This window comes from Protopterus annectens, chromosome 3.part0, assembly GCF_019279795.1.
Source record: "Protopterus annectens isolate FY-2018-M chromosome 3.part0, PAN1.0, whole genome shotgun sequence".
In the NCBI taxonomy this organism is placed as follows: Eukaryota; Metazoa; Chordata; order Ceratodontiformes; family Protopteridae; genus Protopterus; species Protopterus annectens.
Window position 1 is genome coordinate 1,908,875,436 of NC_056731.1, and position 22,852 is coordinate 1,908,898,287.

General features: G+C 43.0%; 1 protein-coding gene across 1 annotated transcript in view; it reads left to right on the forward strand.

Annotated features, from left to right (window-relative positions):
- The window catches only part of WWP1 (WW domain containing E3 ubiquitin protein ligase 1), a 2,386,594-nt gene that overhangs the window by 985,642 nt on the left and 1,378,100 nt on the right, over positions 1 to 22,852 (forward strand). The window contains exons 11-12 of the mRNA XM_044065992.1: positions 7,523 to 7,618; positions 7,723 to 7,897. Of these exons, the coding sequence (XP_043921927.1) occupies positions 7,523 to 7,618; positions 7,723 to 7,897 (271 nt within the window). The remainder of the gene's footprint in view (positions 1 to 7,522; positions 7,619 to 7,722; positions 7,898 to 22,852) is intronic.

A 22,852-nucleotide genomic window follows, 5' to 3' on the forward strand; every position in this document is an offset into this window, starting at 1 on the left:
TTCCCCACAAAGAAACAAAGTTTTTTTACTCCAGAATGTTTCTGGTACCAAGAAAAGATGGCCCATGGAGACCAAGTTTGGATTTATCTTTCCTAAACCTATTCCTCGAGATACCCAGTTTCAAAATGATTACCTTACCTTTGCTCCTACCACTCATACCAACACAGGCCTTCATGGTAGCTCTGGATTTGAAGGATGCCTACCTACACATTCCTATACACACATTACAGGAAATTCCTGTGCTTTGCGGTAGGTTCCTGGCATTTTCAATTCTCTGCATTGCCCTTTGGACTCTCCACTGCTCCTCGAGTGTTCGCAAAGTGTCTAGCACCCTTTGTTGATCACTGCAGAACTCAGGGGGTATACAAATATACCCATATCTAGATGACCTGTTAATTCTTCATCAGGGCCGTCAAGCCCTCCTGTACCACCTACAACAGGTGATCTCCACCCTGACTCAGGTTTTACTATAAACAAGGAAAAGTCTCACCTGATCCCCACTCAAGACCTGGTCTTTTTAGGATGCAGGATCAGAACAGACAACATGAAGGCCTTCATTCCAGACCAAAGGACCCTGGACCTCTCCCAATACTTCAACAAACTAATCACCCTCACTTCTATGCCAGCATCAGAATTCCTAAGAATGTTAGGCCACATGGCATCCCTGATACCCATGTTGCCCCTGGCAAGACTCCATATGCGAAAAATCCAGTAGATCCTGAAGAACTTATGGAGCCAACACTCATCCCCTGGACACCCCCTTTTCCCTCCTTCAGTGTCTGAAGGGGAACTTCACTGGTGGATCTGTGCCATCAACCTCAACCAGAAAACCCCTTTACTGGTACCCGCCCCCCTACAACAGGTCTGTACAGACGCATCAGGGTGGGGTGGGGTGCAGTGTTGTTACACAGCCAGAAACAATTCACTGTGCAGGGAAAATGGTCCACACTAAGACAAAGGGCCATATTAACATTAAAGAAATGAGGGCACTTCTAGCCCTACAAACATTCAAATCAGCTCTATGCCCAGGAACCCTGAAAGTGATCACAGGCAATATGACTGTCCTGTTGTACATAAACAAATGGGAGGGGACAAGATCCTACCCTCTGCAGCCTAGCCACCCAGATCTGCACCCTAGCATCATCACTGCAGATTCATGTGATAGCAGTGTACATCCCCTCTACAGAGAATGTTATGGCAGATACTCTCAGCAAGACCTCAGCACCCTCTCACGAATGGATGCTTCACAGAGAGGTATTCCTAGGTCTTTACTACAGGTGGGGTATTCCAGAAGCAGATCTATTCACCTCCTCCCAGAACAGACAGATGCCTATGTTTTGCACAAAGGACCCACATCCTCAAGGCTGGAAAGTGGATGCTTTCTTTCCTTAGGTGGGGATGTATCTCTATGCCTTCCCACCCTTCACACTGATTCAGAAGTTCCTCCTGAAAATCCAGTGGGACAAACCCAAAATTCTGTTGGTGACCCCCTTTTGGCCAAGACAGCATTGGGTTTCCCCTTCTCTGTCTACTAGCCAAGGGCAATCATCACAGGTTACCACACCGAATAGACTTGCTTACACAGGACAGCGGATCCTTACTACATCCTCGGGTGAACAATTTAAAACTGAACTTGTGGGTGATAGGGTTCTAATCCCCTTCAGACACCTATACTCAGAGGATGTACTAATGTTCTGCAGGAGGCCAGAAAGCCTAGTACCAGGCAAAATTATGCATCTAAATGTAAGAGATTCTCCAGGTGGTGTCAAAGGTAAAAACAGGACCCTATGACTCTTCCTGTACCCTTGGTCCTTTCCTATTTGTGTGAACTCCTTCACCCAGGACTTATTCTTCAGTTAAAGTACATTTATCTGCCATTTCTGCTTACCTACCTATGCTACTGCTTCTGGCTTCTAAATTGGAGGTCAGGCTTTTCCTGAAAGGGGTACTCCACATTAGACCCCCTTGAAAGCCTATCCACCCTCCCTTGGGACTTGAATTTTGTACTAGGAAAACTTACATTGCCACCCTTTGAACCAGCACATTCAGTATCCCTGAAACTGTGTTCCCTGAAAACAGTTCTGCTAGTGGTCCTTGCGTCTGCCAGGAGGGTATCAGAAATACAAGCCCTTATGGCTATCCCTCCTTATCTTATTTTCCACAAGGACAGAGTTGCCCTCAGGATTAACCCCTCATTCATGCCTAAGGTGGTTAGTGAGCTCTCATTAAACCAGACGATTAACCTACCTGTTTTTTATCCTCTTCCTCAGAGAGGACTCTTCATTCTTTAGATGTCCCCAGACAACTGAGGTACTACTTAGACAAAACCAAACCTATTAGAAAGTCTGACCAACTATTCATCTTCTTCCACCCTAGGGCTCTAGGGAAGGCAGTCTCCAAATAGACCATTTCTTCATGGATCTCCAAGACCATTGTCATGTGCTATTCCAGTCATGGAAAAACTTTACACGAACATGTTATCCCACTCAACCAGGGCAGCTGCTTCCTCAGCTGCCTTTTTCAAATGGGTTGATTACGGCTCAATTTTAGAAGCTGCAACTTGGGCCTGAGTGCACACCTTTACCAAACATTACACACTGGACCTAACGTCTAGAGCTGGGTTCCCCAGATCTGTTCTACAAGGCCTCATTGACCAGGAACCTTACTCCTCCACCCAGGCTCATACCTAAAAGCTTTGGTATGTTTCCTTCTGTAATGAATACTGTAACATTGAATAGAAGGACATAGAATAGCTGTGTAAAATCTTACCATAACCATAAATGTCTTTCTCTTCTATGTTGCAGTATTTTGTCCCTCCCGCCTTCCCCTGCAACTTGTGCCTTCCTAGGTTGACTGTTTGCCTTAGGACTATTGTTTCTTCACATACTGGCAGTGGCTATAAGCTTTTGTATACAGGCCGGACATCGGATCATTGGGTGGAAGACAACCCATATATAAAGAATATTGCAACATAGAGGAGGACAGCTATGGTTACTGTAAGATTTTACACTGATATTCTTTCTATCATTTAATATATATTTCTTTAGATTTTCCAGGGAATCATTTTTTGTATCATCTTTCTCTAAATTCATTCATCATGTCTTCCATCTGCTCAATACATTTAGGATCATCTGTATTCAGGCTGCTAGCACGCATTAGCTGACTTTTCACTGTACCATTAAATACATGGGCAGCATGCATGCTGGCTCTGTGTGTACTTATTTACTTGTACTTCCTTCTTAAATATAGAAGTGCTAATACTGTTGTTAATTATCTCCAGTTTAACATCTAAATAATTTATTTCATTAGAAGAAAAATGCAAAGTAAATTTCAAAAGCTGGGTAGTCTCATTCAGATATTCAACAAATGATACTAATTCAGAACATTCACCTTTCCGTATCATAAGAACATCATCCACAAAACACTTATGAAAAGTCAATTTGTTGTGTAAAAATTGATGGACATTTATATACAAACTGCTCCTCCCAAGAACCTACAATATTATCATAGGTGTTTGCTGTGAGAGTAGGCATAGCAACACCCGCTTTTTGATGAAATACAAAATCTTGAAACATAAACACATTGTTATTCAGTACAAAATCCAAAAGCTCACATATAGTATTAACTTCTCTTGTAGACATATTACCATGTTCGCATAAAAAAATTTCGTAAGGCATCCAAGCCATAATCATTATGAATTACTGTGAACAAGGATTTGATAAAACATGAAACTAGTACCTTTATTATGTTTATGCCATTCATACAGTTGAGTTAAAAAATCGCCAGTATCTTTAACATAACTAATAACCTTTTATAGTAGACCACTAAGAACTGATTGTAAGTAAACTGAAATCAGTTAGGTTATCCACCCACCTCAGCATACTATTGGTCTCGTTAGTGGGTGTTCCAAACTTTTATGTATCTTAAGTAATCTGTATAGTACTGGTGTAATGTGACTAGGAACGTTAAAGAAGTGAAATAAATCAATCAAAATGTCACCAATTACAAATCATAAATGCATATATTAACTTTCATAATACGTTTTTTTTATATCAGCAGCAGTTGTACGAGCAAAGGTAGCATCATCATTCAAGAACCCAAGCATGTAGGCATTATAATCACATTTGTTTAGCACCACTATTGCCCCTCCCTTGTCAGCTTGTTTGATGACAATATTCTCATTGCTTTGTAATTTAACAAGTGCTTCATGTTCTTTATAAGTTAAATTATAATGCTTCTCAGCATATACTTCACAAATGTCTTTCTCACATACATTATTAAATGCATATAGGTGTGAAACTACTTGCTTTCTTACAAGCATTAGAAGCATTTGGTAATGAGTTTTTAAAAGTAAGCTTTAGGCTTAGATTTGTAATAAACAACTTTAGATCAGTTATAGCATCAATAACAGTGTCTGTACTAGATGGAATAAAGTTGAAACCTTTAGATAATAGCAAAATATCTTCTTTTGTAATTTCACAGTCTTACAAGTTCACAACTATTCCATTATTTATTTGCCCTGATGTTTGGACAGACTGTTCGCTTGCAGGCCATTGCTTCTTCCTCTTTTTCTTTCCTGCCTCTTTTCCTTTGCGTCCTGCCTCTGGACGAGTCACGGCTCCATGTGTCTGTTTCCGGTAAATTGAGGCGGATTGGAATTGGGTGCTACCATTCACTGTGTTAGAGTAGGTAGTGGATTATTCTGCATAGAACTGTCCCATTTGGTTATTACCAGATGTTCGAAGATTACTTAAACTCATGTTCTCTTGTGATCTTTCTTTCTGAACAGGAGATGTCTGACTTATGGAACTCTTATATAAAGTGTCCAAGGCATACATTGAACTTGATTTCTTACCCCCTGCCTTACCGACCATAGTGGAACGATCTTTTGGCCAAGAAAAGATGTTGCCCGATCTAAAGTCATTTAAGTCTCTTTGCAATTTTTTTTTTTTTTTTTTTTTATAACTTCAGGCTTCTCATCAAATTTATTTAACCTCTCCAAGATTTGGTTAAAGAGGTTTGAACATTCTGTGAAAGTAGGCATAAAAGTAGCTTCATTTTTCTAGTTGTATTTCTTTGTGTGACTCATTTTCGATTTTAAGGAAGAAATAAGATGAGAGTCATGTAATCTGTACTTAACTTTAAGTTTGACTCTTGCCATTTTCAAGGAGCTCAGGATGTGTGCTCTCAAAAGAGGACATTTTTGTATTCTCAGCCTTCTAACAACAATACCAAGTTCTAACTAAGTGGAGAAACTGAAGTGCAGCTACTGCAGCTTCTTAAATGCTTGTACCTTTTTTTCTAAAGTCTCAGTACAATTTATGAATTCATTATTCAGGGTAGCAAGGTTGTCCACATTCAAATTTGCTAAACTCAACTATCCAAGCAGTGGGTTATTCCTTACCCTTTAAAATGTCATGTAAGGATTGATTTTGATTCATTCCAGATGCAGGTACAGGCTGTGTCATAATTAAAGATCCAACAAGCGCCCAGGTTGAACCAAGAAAGAGTAAAAAGCACCAACACTATGGTTAACCTTCATTGAAAAACTGTAGCACAAATCCAAAGAAAAACACTTCAGCGATAGGAGCTCTGTTTCACATGAATTGGAAGCTTGTTCCAGAGAAGTGGCAGTCTTAGGGAGATGTATCTATCTCACCAGCATGACCTGTTCATGTCCGAGGCTAGGTTAAGATCCCTTGAACGAGTGGCCCTCCTGCAGTTTGATTTACGAATGTGTAGTGTTACAATTCGGACTAGGTCAGAGGCTGCCGTGTAAGCCAGATGCAGGTCAACCCTTAGCAACGTGTAGGAAACAATACAGTGGTAGGGCTTTGTCTTTCCATGTAAGATTTGTTTTGCATACCTTGTAAGTTCTTGATGAGAAACCTCTGTGGCCTCTCCAGTTGTTGCAGGTGTCTGGTGAGGTACATGCGAAAGGGAGCATTGTACTCCGTTATTGGTCTGAGGGCCGAATATAATGGAATTATAGCATCCTTAGATCTGGATGCGATGCTTTTACTTGAGCCTATTAGAAAAGTCGGTCATTCTCTGCTAACCTGCAACTCAAGTCCTGCACTATAACAAAGTGTGCACTAACACACTCAAAAAATACTTCACAACAATACAGGAGCACCTTCAATGACCTTAAGCAGACAATGTGCAAAGAAAGTAAGAGGAGAAAGGGGTATATGAAGCTGCGGGTAAAGTGGGAATATCAGTAGAGGCAAAATGTTCTTATTCACTGGACAATTTAGTCCTCATGGAGTGTTGCATGCAGGTGTGAGTACTCCACCTGTTCTGGGATGTAAACATGCCAGCACTATTTTAAAGAGGGAAGCTAAAGTACTGTAACTGCTAGAAGCTATATGTTTGGAGTGTGAAGGAGCTTAGTTATGCTGTAGAATAAAAGAAGATAAAAGTTAGAATGTTAGAAAGCTCTGGTATTTCAAGGGAAGTTTAACAGGTTATCTCTTTCATAGTAAAAGAGACTAGCAAGAGTAATGTGACCATTTGAAATCCTGCTTGTTGTTATGAAGTAATTCTTAAGAGACTTAGTTCACACTTTGGCAAAGTGTTTTCCGAAATAATGCAAAACATTCAAGTGTTTATATAGCAGATGAGGCATTTCTAAGGCAGTAGGTTAGCTGCAACTGACTTTTGTAATAGGCTCAAAAATGTGTATACCAAATGAGCTACACAATCTTCTGTAGTATGATTTTTACACCGCAGTAAGCATTAACCAAACATATTGTATGGCATACATTTGTGATAAAGAGTGGTTGATTCTTGCAAATGGTGATGCCAGCATTGAAACTACGTAGTGTATATGTAACTGCAAGAGTCCTCTTACAAAATCTTTTGTGGATCATTGCCTCATCACCACTGTATGTAAATAAACTAACCACTAGAACATCATTCCAAGTACATTTGTATTATTCAGGGTCTCTTCATTATTTGCTTGCACTGTTGTCAAGTGTCCATAATTTTATTTGTTCCAACTTCAAAAATTATTTTAAGATTATGGTTTAGAGTAGCTGGTTCTGTTGCTTAGTTTATCTTCTGCGCTGTATGTTTGTTTTATACCTACTTTGTACCATATAACATTGGATTTGGAATGGCAGCTGAGACATTTGGATTGGAAATCATTCATAGTTTTTCAGAAGGTTTCCAATTCTGCCAGTGTGAGTTTTCTTACATTTTATGTTTGAAGCTTTAGAAGTAACTGTAGGCTGTTCACCCCCCCCCCCCCGCGTATACACACACACACACACACACACACACACACACACACACACACACACACACACACACACACATCCACCCCTGTGCTGTAATTTTCTGAGGTTCACAGTGCTGGCATGAAAGTGAGTGATAGTGCCAGAACTTCATCTTTTTAAGCTATGCAATGCAGCTTGTGCTTTTTAATGTTTTATTTTCTTTTGTGTTCTGATGCAGAAATATGTTGCCCAGAGTTAGTATTTGATGAAGATTACATATTTATTTCTCTTTCTTGCTAAAGGTGGGAACAGCGGAGGGATCCTCATGGAAGAACCTATTATGTCGATCACAACACACGAACTACAACTTGGGAGCGACCTCAGCCTTTGCCACAAGGGTAAGTAAATTTCACCTAAACCTTTTTTGTGCTCTAAGCTATTGTAAATCTATCTACTAGTTTACAAATATGATTTGATCTGCTTAAGTTATTTTATTTTATAGCTGGGAGAGAAGGGTTGATGATCGTGGCAGAGTTTACTATGTGGACCACAATACAAGGACAACGACATGGCAGCGCCCTACAATGGAGTCTGTTAGAAACTTTGAACAGTGGCAGTCACAACGTAATCAGTTGCAGGGAGCTATGCAACAGTTTAATCAACGATACCTCTATTCAGTAAGTTGCTTAATATTTTTGTGTGTATGCGCGTGTGTGATTTTGAAATCTCTGGCATATAAGACAGTCAGTGCTCAAATACCTCTTTACAAAGTAATTTACGCAGAGGCACAGTTTTCCTTTTAGAGATTTATTTACATGCACTGCTGAAGAGTAGTCACAGTTTTCTAAGTAATATTATAATGGTTTTTATTTTCTCGGCTAAGCAGACTTGAAACTTAGGTTCTCTTCGAGTAGTCACTATAGTAGTAAGTCTGTAGCATTTGAATTGTGTTCCACTTTACCTGTGTCATCATCACAGCCTGAATATTTTGTATTGGTGGCTTTCTTCCCTCTAGGTAACAGAGATCTTACAGTGTAATACATTGGAGCATGTATGCCCATGACTCACTTGTATACCATGTGTTGGATACATTCTCTTCAGATATCCTTTATATGGTCACTGTTTCAGTATTGCTGATATGAGAAGTAACTTGCCAAGCATTACTTACCTTTGGCCAATGTACCAGAGCTGTTGACCACCTTCGTCTCGCACTGTCCATCTGTCTCATGACCCCAAGTCAAGAGATGATGCGGGTATGAGTGACATACGGGTGTGAAGCTCCTCAGAATTTTCTTGCTTCAGCTTGAAGAAAGAAACTACATTTATCTCTCCACTCTGTGAACCGTACAGTCTGTGCCACTTTTCACTGTGCAAATTTTACTGGTGGCTAGTAAACCTACAACAAAAAAATCTTGTATTTTCAAATGGAGGATGAGAGAATCCCACTACTCCAAGAGTGTGGCCTACCCTTTCAGCGTGGGTAAAAATAAATGTATGGGCACTCTTGCAGCACTAGTTGGCTGTGCCTGGTGGTTCAGGACTGAGTCCTGAAAAGGACAACGGTGCTGAAGTGCCGGTTTGTGGTGGTCCTACAAAGAACCTTTAAGGGTAAAAACCAGGTGAAGCAACGTGGAGGAGTACTCCATGTTGGAGTTGTTTTTGGCCGAGTTGAGGGGGATTTGCCTAGTCCTTGGGATGCTACTAGTCTAGCCGATTTTGTAGAGTGTAGGGAAATCCTGCAAGAGTTTGCAGTAGCGTAATCTGCTGGAGAGACTGTTTTTTAACACTTGGGGTTGGAAATGAAGGGTGGCTCGACAAAACCCTTACAACTACTGTTACAAATTCCAATCTAAGTGATTTTAAACCTTGTACAAAGAATAACCCATATTACTCTTAACTGATCCGGACTACTGATTCAAACGGGGGAGAAAGCTTGTTTGTAATTTAGAAAACGACCTCGGGAGGATTATAAAGTGTTCTTTTTAAAATTGTGTCAAGAAGAATATATCAAAAATATTTATAAAAAATTTTTATAAAAAAAAATGTAAACCATCACATGACTGCAAAGACCAAATCTAGAAACTGTAAAAACTAACGGAAATTATTAGTAACCCAAAATATCACAGTGTGACTAGTGAGGAGCTTAGAAGAAACCAAGAAGGTGGTCAAGCAAATCAGTATTATATCCCACCAGCGAGCAGTGGGGGTGGTTTTGCTAATTCTTAGCAAATTCCTATTACCGCACACTAGAATTGTTAACAGAATGAGAAAGTCCTGTGTGATTATCCAAAAAGTCTGTGGTTCAAGGTCTTGAGGTTGAGTATGGGAATAATGGATTCAGAAGTGTTTAGTCCTGGGAGCGTTCTGGCTGCCAGTTCAATTTGCCATTTCAGCTCCTTGATCTCCAATTTTGAATTGTGGTCTCCTGAAAAAGGTTCCTTTTTTACATGATCTAGTATAAGGGACCGGAAGGTCCTGTGGCCCGTTTTTCCTCTTTGCTTGCATGGCTAGTGGGTTAGTGGGGATGCTATGCTTTATGTCGAAGAGGTATTTTGCTATCCTTGTTTTTAGCATGTTTACAGTTTTCCCGACATAAAACGCTGTGCAATTGGTGCATTGTGCCCTGTAGACTACTCTTGTGGTGGTGCAACATCCTGAAATCCTGGTTGTAGAAGTTGTCCTTTTTGCTGGTGTACTGACAGTAGTGGCATGGGGGGGGACACTGCATGGGTAGGTTCCTTTTGGTGCATCGTCGTCGGTCATGGGTGTTCTCTCAAGGTAGTACCTGTTGCTGGGGCATTTCTTAATGGTGAACCTGGGAACATCAGGGAAGATGTGCCCGAAATGCCGATTGCCCTTGATGATGGACCAGTTGTTCCTGATGATCTCCTGTATTTCTCTGAAGTCTGAGTATTCCAGGATGCAGTTGAGCTGGTGCTCCTTGTTATATCTGTCCTTCTCCCTGGCACTCTGGTGTATCTTGAAGTCGTCGTTCCTTCTGTGCTCAGTAATGGGATCCTGTATCTGCCGGATGGTCCTGTTGGTGTATCCCCTTGCCAGGAAATCTTTTTCCAGTTGGTGGATGTTATGAAGGAAATTGTCTAGATCCTTCGTGATCCTGGCTATTCTCAGTCCCTGTGACTTGATGACATTTTTGTTCAACCTCTGAGGGTGTATGCTCCTTGCGTGTAGTAGAAAGTTGACCCTGGTGGGTTTCCTGTTGAGGTTGTGGTCTAAGCTTCTTTTTTCCTGATCTGTGGATATCAGGAGGTCCAGGAATCCCACTTTTTTTTTTGTCTGGTTTTGGAGGTAAACCTCAAGAAGCTCATGGTGGAATTAATGTAGATTAGGAAAACTTCCTGGTCCTCTTTGCTACCCTCCCAGATGAGAAAAATGTCATCTCTGAAACGGTTGTAGCAGACCATTTTGTGGTAGAATGGGGAACCGTATGTGAAATCGTTTTCCTCAGGGCCATATTCGCCAGGCTGGGTGCCATAGCATCCCTGTGGTCTGCCTGTAGATGTTGTCATTGAATTTGAAGAAGTTGTTTTTGAGGACCAGGGATAGTAGTCACCCATGTTTTTCTGTTTCCCCAGGTAGTGCAGCATTGTCCATCTGGTAGGCCTCTGTGGTGGCCTGAATACAGTAGTCATGGGGAAGCACTGAGTAAAGAGCTTTTACATCGATTGTAACTAGGATGGAGCCTTCCTTCAGGTATAAGCTCTTTATTTTATTCAGGAAGTCCATGGAGTCTAAAATGTACAATTGGTTGTTGGCTGCCAGGAGCTTCAGGGAGAAGTCCAAATAGATTGCTGTAGGCTCTGTGGCTGAGCCTCCACTCACTATAACTGGTCTGTAGGGGGGGGGGTCTAGCAGATTTTTGTGGGGTTTAGGTATCCCACAAATTTGAGGTAATCTTGTGTGTTGGACTTTCAGAAACTCATTGATGTTAAAGCTAATGATTTCTTCGTCATACATTTCATCCAGGGTGTTGACCAGGTCTTGGTTGGAGGTTTTGTAGAAGCTCTTGTTGTCCAACATGGCGGTTATTTTGGCGATATATGTCGTGGTCTCCGTAATGAGGATCCCCCCTCCCTTGTCTGCCTTCATGACCCCTTTGCTGCTTTTGTGGGTCAGTATCTTAAGTGCTTCTCTCTCAGGTTTTGTGATATTGTACAGTTTCTTCTTGCTAGGTTTCTTGAGTAGTTGTCTGATGTCCATTTCGCATTTATCTTGGAAAGCTGAGATCATTTGATTTAATGGAGAGCAGAAATTACTCGTTTTTTTCCAAATAGCTTCTCTCAGGGCGTGGCTGTTGATATCCTTGTTGTTCTTCCCATTTTGGTGAAAGAAGAGTTTCAGCTATATTTTCCTGCTAAACAGCCTAACATCAGTGATGGTCTGAGGGAGGTTGGCCCTTCTTGATGGTATGAAGGTGAGGCCCCTCTCCAATACTTTTCTTTCCATTTTGGTCAGTGGTTTGATGGAGTGGTTCCACCTCTGGGGGTTTGTTTTGTTGTTCTTTCTTCTCTGTCCTGGGGGCACTTGTGGTTCCCAGAGGTGCCCCAGGTCCCTCACCATGTCTTGTCCCTCTTCTCTGTATGAGGGACTGGGGAGGTTAGCCTTGGAAGGTATTGGGCTTCCTTGGTGTGCAAACCTGGTGGCATGGATCTGTTCTGCGTTGGTGTTTTGTAATTGTTGTTCGTGATTTTGGGGGTCACTGTCGAGGTTTGGGGTTTTGTTCCGGTCATCTGCGGTAGCATTCCACGGACTAGGCAAATTCCCCTCCTTGGCTCACCCAGCCCTAAAACATGGCCAAAAACAACTCCAACATGGAGTACTCCTCCACGTTGCTTCACCCGGTTTTTAACCTTAAAGGTTCTCTGTAGGGCCACCACAAACCGGCACTTCTCAGCACCGTAGTCCTTTTTAGGACTCGCTCCTTAACCACCAGGCACAGCCAACTAGTGCTACAAGAGTGTTCATACATGTATTTTCAAATGGAAGAAATTTTCTCTTGGGTGCTAAAAGGAAAAAAACAAAAAACAGGACCTTTATCCAGGCAAAGACAAAAGGCCTCTGGCTGACTAAGTTTGCGGACGACTGTAAGTTGGGTGCTGTCATTGACTTCCCAAATGATGATGATGTACTGCAAGAGGGTCTCACAGCAACTAATGACTCGTGCCAAAGTCATGACCTCAAGCTAAACACAAAAAAATGTATCATACCATTTGACAAAAATACGGCCCCTACTGATTACCATATCAATGGAAACGCCTTAAATACACAACCTGTGGTGAGAGACCTGGGTCCTCTGGTTAACAATGTCACATTCAACCATCATGTAGCGGCAGTGGTCAAATAAGCCTTTTAGGTGGGTATCTCACAAGTAAAGGGATTGCATCCAGAAAAAAAGGAGGTTATTACCTCTTTATACTCCTCCCTCATTAGACCAATAATTAAGTATAACGCCCCGTTTGGTATGTACCTTTCCAAACATCTGCACCAACTGGAAAGGCCTCGGAAATGCCTCACAAAGAGAATCCATGGCCTCCAACACCTATCCTATGTGGACAGACTCAAATCACTATAACTCTACTTGGTGTCATACAGGTTGCTCAGAGGTGATCTGTGTCTTGCCTACAAGGCAATCTCAGACCCTGCCCCACTAGAGATGATCCATATCCATAAGTCTAACTCCCCCACATTACCCATCGAAAGGCCTGAATCTAATGTGCGACATCAACAAAACCTGCTGGAGAGACAGGTTTGTATCCCAGAGGCTGCCCCATCTCTGGAATAGACTTCCCATACATGTCAAACAGAGCACCTCGCTGACCCTCTTCAAGAGCAACCTTGATTGGATGGGAAGCCAAAAATTTGTCCCAGCGGTTCCACTTGTGTCCCTCATTGATAGGGGCAACAGGTGCTGATTGAGGTTTATTTTTGGGGATAAACTCTTAGCTAGGGTTGTAAGGTCCCCAGGGCCATTCGCCTAGTAACCGCCTGTGATCTTATTTGCACACCCTAATGGCTTATTTTCATATTTTTCACAAGGGTACTCCTAAGGACTAAACCCTTCTTTTATGCCTAAGCTTGTAAATGAAATGTCCTTGAATCAATGTATTAACTTGCCTACTTTCCTCCTCACTTCTCAAAATAAATCTGCATATACTGTATATTCAGACAACTTAGCTTTCTTTTGTCTAGATAGAATCTGTCAGAAGATCTGATCAGCTCTTTCTCTCTTATCAAGGTAAATAGCTGGGTTGCCCTGATTCCAGACTATTTTCAGGTGGATTTCCTTGGCTGATGTTCATCATGCATACAGCTGCAGTCATAACAGATGGGTTCTCCTGCCGTCAGGCGGGTCCTTGGTCGGCCGAATTCCAAGGTCTAGGTCCGGCGTCGGTTGTTGTCGCTTCTTCCCTGACGTCAGTGTGACAGGGGCATAAAGGAACCAGCCGACGCCATTTTCTTCAGTCTTTCTTGCCGCGCGGTGCCCGAAGCAGAAGCAGTTCGCAAGTGCCGGTCGGCCAGCTCCTGAAATTACGAAAATTTTGAAACCAAAGTCTTCTTGAAAGCTAAGTACCCCGTTGGGGAAACTTTTCTTGTCTCAGACCGATGTCAGACAAAGTTAATAATTGTATTCCATGTGGGAAGCAAATACCGCATAAGGATTTCCATTCCCTCTGTATACCTTGTTTAGGCCCAGACCACAACGTCTCGGTCTGTCGCTTTTGTGCTCCTTTCAACAAACGCACCATTAAGCGTCGGGCGGAGTTCGCCCAGCATTATTTTGGAAAGACATTTAACTATATTATGTCATCGGATACTCCGACTCCAGTTTTATCTAAAAAACGCAAAGATAAGGACCGACACACGAGGTCCGCGGCCTCTTCCGACACCACGCCAAAGCCGACTATACATGGTCCGGTTCTCAGCGAGGTGCCTACGCAGCCCCTGACTACCGACGACACTTCATTGGCGGTGTCTCCTGTGCCCGAGGTCGCAGGATCCTCGGCCCACACCCCGACTACAGATACCGAAGCCACTCTTGGCGTTGAACCTCAAAATGTGGACAGGTCTACCTCCACTCAAGGTGTCTTCAGACCTTCCTCTTCTTTTTCCATCAAGACTTTCACTAAGTCTAAAGCAGCCATGTATTCTAAGAGACAAGCTACACAGGGCCCATCTACAGGCCCCATGCCTAAAAAACAGATGCTTAAAATGGCTGAGGATTTAATTACTCTTATCAGGGGTTCTCAACCCCCACCGGACAAAAGGCCCAGAGTGGAGGAAGAATCCCCCTCCTCTGATCAGGGCTCCATTATTTCAGAGCACTCTGATGATCAGGAACATTCTTACTCCCCTTTTGAAGACTCTGTTGCAGTGGAGTCCATTCCTTCTGTATCCCCCCCAGAGGATTACTCATTTGGGGAAACTTTAGATTACCTTAAGGGAACACTTCCACTGGGAAGGCCAAGATTATTCAGATTCCAAGAAAAGGCTTAGGGAATTTCTCTTGCTACCTCAGCACAGGCCTCTGGCTATACCTCCTGTCTTGGACATCCTAGATGATGTTTACTCGGAGGCCTGCCTTAACCTGGATTCTCTGCCTCCAGCCCCAGTCAAGCCTGACAGGTACTACAGGGTTCCTGTCTCACACCATTTTCTATACAAAAGCCATGCTGCTGACCCAGAAACCATCTCACAGGGCCCCAAGGGAATTAAGGCCTCCACTGCTAAAAATCCATTACCTTCCGAGAGAGATTCCAGATCCTTGGAAAGGTGGGGAAAAAAGGTATATACCTCGGCTACCTTAACCATGAGGGCCTTAAACTGTCATTTCCATATGCTAAAATACCAACAGTTTTTGTTATCACAACTGAAAAGTAAAATGTCACAACCTGAACAACCAGACTTGAAGGAGTTGCAGGATTTGATGCATAGTGTGGAACAAGTGGGTAAGCATACCTTACAATGTGGTTTTGATGCTCTAGAGGCCTCATGTAGAGCTGCTGTTACAGGATCAGTGATACGTAGACATGCCTGGCTCAAGGAACAAACCTTGCTTGATCATGTTAAAGCTAAATTGCTAGATGCCCCTCTACAAAAGGATGTATTATTTGGTGCTAATGCTGAGGATGTATTAAGGAAAATGGAGGAAAAGGCTAAATCAATGTAAACTGTGAAAGATTTTCTACAGGTACAACCCCCACGTTTCAGTAGAAATTGGCCTTCCAAAAATTGGTCCTTTCCAGCCACGGACAGACCTCAAAGAGGTAGATACAGACGCCCGAGGGGCAGGGGACAATCCCAAGGATCGTTTAGAGGCAGACAATGGCAAGCTCCTACACAAAGAGGTGGTGAGGATAACTCGTAATCATTCAGAAAGCAAGCCCAATGACTTTCCTCTTTGCATGCCAAGCAAGACTCAAATGGCAGCCCCCTTAGGAGGAAAACTGGCATTATTTTCAAAAAATTGGCATATTGTCACAAAAGACAAATGGATCCTGGACATTATAAACAGAGGCTACAGATTCCTTTTTCACACCCTTCCAAAAATGAGAGGCATGCCAAACCTACCACAAAATCAAAGGGCAGAGGCACAAAGGCAAATTACAGATCTCATAAACATGAAAGCAATTCAAGAGGTACCTACGCACGAACAAGGTCAAGGTTTTTATTCCAGACTATTCCTGGTACCAAGGAAGGGAAAAGATTGGAGACCTATTTTGGACCCATCCATCCTGAACACATTTCTACTCGTACCAAAATTCAAGATGCTCACTCTACAGCAGCTTCTTCCCATGCTGGGCAAGAAGTCTTGGCTGGTAACACTGGACCTCAAGGAGGCATACCTGCATGTCCCAATCGGACAAAATTGCAGAAGATACCTCAGATTTCTTGCAGGTTCAACCCATTGTCAATTCTCTGCATTGCCCTTTGGCTTATCTACTGCGCAAAGAGTATTCACGAAATGCCTGGCATCAGTAATTGCCTACTGCAGACTTCAAGGGATACAAATATACCCCTATTTGGACGACTGCCTGATCCAAGCGGACAGCAAGCACATTCTTCTGAAACATCTTGGCTTATGTTATAATGTTGTTGAACTCTCTGGGATACACAGTCAACAAAAAGAAATCAAGACTAATACCCTCTCGGAAGATAATTTTCCTGGGTGCCAACTTGGACACAAACACCCAGATGGCCTACCTCACGCCAGAGAAGCAGGGGCAACTAACTCAATACTTCAGAACACTAGCAAATTGCACCAGGCTAACTGCAAGGAAAATCCTGCAGGCTCTGGGATTCATTGCATCTTGCATCTTACTAATCCCATGTGCAAAGCTGCATATGAGGAAACTTCAATGGTACCTGAAAAACCTATGGTCTCAACACAGCCACAGTTTGGAAACAATAATACCACTAATTCCATGTCTGCAAAAGGAATTTCTGTGGTGGGCTCAAGCATGCCAAACAAACACAGGTCTTCCATTCAGCAAGCCTCAAGCAAATCAAGTCATCACAACAGATGCCTCGGACTACGCCTGGGGGCGCACATGACAGATCGGTGCATTCAGGGCAAATGGTCCCAAAAAGAAAGGCACCTTCACATCAATCAAAAGGAAATGCTAGCAGTAATAAATGCTATTATAGCTTTCAAAGACCTTCTGCAACCAGGTCAACTATTGATAAGAACGGACAACACCACAGTTATGTGGTACATAAACAAACAGGGAGGAACACATTCATACCCCCTGTGCAGACTGGCCATGTCACTTTGGAACATGGCCATGGACTTACAAATCGAACTACAAGCACAGTACTTGCCAGGCAAGGAAAACACGCTGGCAGACAACCTAAGCAAAAATATGACAGATCCACACGAATGGAAGTTGCATCCAAAAGTTTTTACAGAAATAATACAAGCATGGGGAAGGCCAGACATAGATCTCTTTGCCTCCCACAAAAATCACCAATTGACAAAATTCTGCTCAAGGATTTTCCATCCAAAGGCCTGGAGAGTGGACGCTCTCTCTTTCAGTTGGACATCAATGACAGTTTATGCCTTCCCACCTCTTCCTCTGCTGCCCAAAGTTCTATTGAAAACCAGAGCAGACAGACCAAAGATGATTCTCATTGCTCTAGACTGGCCAAGACAACACTGGTACCCACTCCTGAGGAGCCTGACGCATTCTCCACCATGGACCCTGCCTTTAATGCCTCTTCTCCTGACTCAGCACAGCTTCAAAACTCTTCACAGCCAGCTAAAAACACTCAATCTAGCCACATGGAAGATGTCTTAGCATCACAACAGACCCTACTCTCCAAGGAGGTGCAGGATGTCATTTTGGAGGCCAGGAGGCCGTCAACTAGAAAAGCTTACTCCGCAAAATGGAAACGGTTTTGCGCCTGGAATGAGAAAAAGGGCCAGGATCCTGGAAAACTGAATTTACCTCAAATACTACAGTATCTAGCTGAGCTGCTAAGCAGTGGACTTTCATTCTCCTCCATCAAAATCCATGCCTCAGCCATTTCTGCAGAATACAACACTGATCCACCCTTATTCTTTCACCCTCTCTTAAGACAGTCCGTCAGAGGGGCTAAGAATCTAAGACCCCCAAGGAAACAACCAATACCTGCTTGGGATCTCAATTTCATTCTGGAAAAACTGACCTTGCCTTCCTTTGAGCCAGCTGCCTCATCAGATTTGCAATATCTGTCCTGGAAAACAGCTTTCCTTCTGGCTATTACCTCAGCTCGTAGAGTTTCAGAATTACAAGCTCTCATGGCTGTGCAGCCTTTTATCATCTTCCATCAGGACAGAGTTTCCTTACGAACCAACCCATCCTTTATGCCTAAAGTGGTATCCAGGGTAGTTTTGAATCAGGCCATACATTTACCTACTTTTTATCCTAATCCTCAAAACAAAGGGGAGAGATTACTACATTCCTTGGACATCCACAGACAACTGCGTTATTATTTGGACAGAACAAAGCCTTTCAGAAAATCAGAACAGCTCTTTGTGTCTTATGCTGTAGGAGCTCAAGGAAAGCCAATTTCCAAACAGACAATCTCAAAATGGATAGCCCACTGCATACTCTTTTGCTATTCTTTTCATGGCAAAACCGTACCTACAGGCATCAGATCTCACTCCACCAGGGCCACAGCTACCTCTGCAGCTTTCCTCAGAGGAGTTCCTACCAAAGATATTTTGGAAGCAGCCACTTGGAGTTCTGTGCATACCTTCTCCAAGCACTACAACCTACCATTATACTCCAAAACTAGAGCAGGCTTTGCCACTGCAGTCTTGCAGGGCATCTTGGCTCCTCCTAGTTCCATCTAGTGCCTACCACCCCTTTCTTAGCTTTGGGATTCTACCAATCTGTTATGACTGCAGCTGTATGCACGATGAACATAGTACAGTTTTGTACCTACCATAAATGTAGATGTTCGAGTGCTAATACAGCTGCAGTCCAGGTTTCCCTCCCTCCTTCCCCTCTTGGGACAGGCCTATTGGCTAACACCTCCTCATACAACCTGATTGGGGTATTCATTTATGGTGTATTTGCTTGCAACTACTGTTTTTTGATTATATTGCATTGTTTTATTACACAAATTTATGTATTGCCTTCCTTCTGGGGGCACCTGACATCTGGGGCAAGAAAAACTGAAGAAAATGGCGTTGGCTGGTTCCTTTATACCCCTGTTGCACTGACGTCAGGGAAGAAGCGACAACAACCAACGCCGGACCTAGACTTTGGAATTCGGCCAACCGAGGACCCGCCTGACGGCAGGAGAACCCATCTGTTATGACTGCAGCTGTATTAGCACTCGAACATCTACATTTATGGTAGGTACAAAACTGTACTTTTTTCTATTTCTTTCATGGCAGACTCTTTCTAGGCTATATCAAAGCTCATTCTGCTGGTGCTGTTGCCTCTTCTGGTGTTTTCTTCAAGGGTCTGAATTAAAAGAAAATGTTAAGCAATCACGTTTTTCATTCACACCTTCACCAAACATTATCCAATAGATGCTATGTCTAGGACCAGGACTACCTTCGCTAGTTCTTCAAGGAGTGCTGGACTCCAGTTCCTTGCCTCAGACTTCCTTTCAGAGAATCTAAAACTCTGTGAATCTTCCTACATGTCAGCGATACTCTGAGTGATCATGCGAGGGACGTACTCCAACTGCGTTAGAACTTACCATACAGAAGTTATCCAAATTTCGTCACTGTTGCAGTATGTACTCCCTCCTTCCTTCTCTTTTTTTTGGCTGTGGTGGTCCTCTCCCTCTACTGCCATAAGTCTTATTCCTTAACCCTTTTGCTTTTCATTTCTTATCTGCCTGGCAAAAGAAAGTTCTGAAAAAAGTACCTATATGTCCTTTGTGTACCAGCACGCTTTCCCGTGCCTGGATATTGAGGCAGATGCACACTGCATGAAGAAGGCATGCAGGTTTTGGTATACAGGCTAGATGTACGGTATCCTTGGCAGGATGCTTCCCATATGTCAGCAGTATTGCAACATTGATCAAACTGGACATCTGCTGTTATAGTAAGTTCTTACACAGCTGCACTTTCTACCTTACCATTTTTGAGGTTTCTCATACTTCTTGCTTGCAGTAAAATATTCTGCTTTTTTAATGACCCCCCCAAAAAAAACAATAAATGATGGTAAAGAATTTCAGTCACATTTCTGATTTGTCTCAGGTCACAGTGTCTCTGACAGTGGACACTCTGGAAAGTTCAACCACTGTACTAAACTTAGAAGATAAAAGGTGCTTAGCATATTTTCTGAGTAAAAACAGATTGCTGCAGAAAAAAATATTTATACTTTGTTAAACCTTAAGTGTCAGAGAGGTCAGTGTCTCAAGGCACACCATCCACACAGTTTCTGCTCCTCAAAGGGAGAAGAGGTTTTATTCCAGAATGTTTTGGTTCCTAGGAAAGAAGGTACCTGGAGGCCCATTCTGGACCTTTCCCAGCTCAATACATTTTTGAATATCCCTTCTTTTTGAATGCTGTCCCTTTTAGACCCAGTTTCCTTCTCTTCCTCAGGCTTTCCCGGTCTCTCTGGACCTCAAGGATGTATGTCTTCTCATCCCCATTCATCCCCATTTTAAGAAATTTTTGTATTTCTCTTTGTCTCCTTGCACTTTCAGTTCTCTGCTTTGCCCTTTGGCCTTTCTACTGCCCCAAAGGTCTTCACCAAGTGCCTTGCTCCTGTGATTGCGTTTTACAGGATGAGAGGGTTACAAATCTTTCCTTACCTGGATGACCTGCTCATTAGGCTTGCTCCCCAGAGGCCTTGTTTCATCACCCCCCCATGCTATTTGTCTTTTGCAAAGCCTAGGGTTTACAATAAATTTCCAGAAGTCCTTCCTGATTCCTTCTCAGGATCATGTTTTTTTCCTGATGTAGGCTTCAGATCATCTCTGTCAGCTTCCCTGCAATCACCCAAGGCTCTGGCTCTCATTGCCTTTTTTCAGTCCCTTCTTCCTGAGGTCTCAGTTATGGCCAAGAATTTTCTAAGGGCTGTGGGTTACACGACGTCCACCATCCCTAAGCTTCCTGTAGCCAGGCTCCATATGAGGAAGCTTCAGTGGTTCCTAAAGTTAGTATGGATTCAACATTATCATCCTTTAGACTTTCTAGTTCCTCTTCAGTGCCTCAACTAGATCTTCATTGGTGGATTCATCAGCTGTCTCTCAATCCAGGACTTCCTTTTCAGCCCCAGTCCCCTCTTGGGAACTTTTTTAGACGACTCAGACACTAGGTGGAGTGCTTCTTTCACCCCTCTAAAAGTTCAGGGTCTTTGGCTCATTCTTCAAAGGGTGGATCATATCAACATCAAAGAGATAAGAGCTCTCCTCCTTGCTCTTTGGGCCTTCCATGCTCTCTCTTTTCCATGGTGTCTCAAAATCTTTACAGACAATACCACAGTGATGTGGTACATCAGCAAACAAGGGAGCAGTCTTCCCTCCTGTGAAGACTAGCTCTTCAGGTTTGGGATTTGTCTGCCCAGTATGAGGTGACTCTTCAGGCTGTTTATATTCCTTCAGAACAAAACATCTTGGCAGATACTCTGAGCAGGTCCATAACAGACTCACGAGTGGATGGTTCACAAAGATGTATTTCTTGACGTTGTCCACCAGTGGGGTACTTCTCAGGTAGATCTTTTTGCCTCCCCTCTGAATAGACAATTTCCTGTTTTGCACCAGCATCTCAAGTCCTCTGGCATGGAAAGTGGACGCCCTCTCTCTTTCTTGGAAGGGGATGTCTGTCTGTGCCTTCCCTCCCCTCCCTGTCATACCAAGGGTCCTGCTGAAGATAAAAACAGGACTCTCCCAAAGTCTTATTGGTGACCACCTTTTGGCCCAGACAGCATTGGTTCCCTCTTCTGCATCTCACCAAGGGCAATCACCACAAGTTACCTCACAGGGTTGACCTATTCACAAAAGACAAGGGGGGGGGGGGGTCATCCATCCTCACTTGTCCATTCTTCATCTGGCACTGTGGGTGAAAGGGTTTTGATCCCTTTTAGGCACCTTTATTCTGAGGATGTGCTTTGGGTTCTGCAGGAAGGCAGTAAAACCATACCAGGAAATCTTATTATCCAAATGGAAGAGTGCTTTGCCTGTAATCAAGATCCTCTTTCTGTGGAAGTTCCTCTAGTTCTCTCTCATTTGCGTGAATTGCTCCATGCTGGGTTAGCATATTTTTCTCTTGAATCCTCACCTTTCAGCTACATCTGCTTGTCTGCCTTTGAGTCTCCCTGTGGCCTCTAGGTTTGAGGTCAAACAATTTCTTAAAGGTGTCATTCTTATTAGGCCTCACAGGAAGTCTATTCCTCATTCCTCATTCCTGGGACCTTCAATTTATTCTTGTAAAATTGACTCTGGCTCCTTTTGAGCCTGCAACTTCAGCGTCCTTGTAGCTTTGTACGTGGAAGACTGCTCTTGTTTTGGTCCTTACTTCAGCTAGGAGGGTGCTTGAGCTTCAGGTCCTTATGGCTGTCCCTCCTTTTTCATCTTTTTTATAAGGACAGGGTATGTCCTGTTCCTCTGTTGCAGTATTCTTTACATGACGGAGTTGCCTGTCAAATCAACCTGACATCGGCCAGCATGCAGAAAATGTTTACTGGTTAGAGGTGCATGGTACATAGCATGTAGGCTGCTATCAGACGTAGGCTATAAAAACAACTTGGGCTCACACCATTCTCAGAACTTTTTTGCCACTATTCCGAACACTTCATCCCTATGTACAGTCTGCTTGCCAAAGTGGTTGCTGTCTCAGCATTTCAAATAAGTGCCCTGTTAGGGAATTCTTTCTTTGCTATTTCTGCTGTGGATTAGGTTTAATGTCACCCAAGAAAGACAAATGCCAATGTGGATGTCAGATTCCACATAAAGACAATCACCTGCAGTGTTTTTCTTTTGCCTTGGGCATACCCACGATCATATATCTTGTCCTGTCCACCAGGCCTTTGTGCCTAAAACATTGAAAAGTAGATAACCTTTTGCTTTATTTGGAGAATCAGCGCTTGAAACTCCTTGCAAAAAGTGCTATGGAGGGACCCTCAGGACTTGAGACCGAGTCGCTTGTGAAGCGAAAGGCCAAG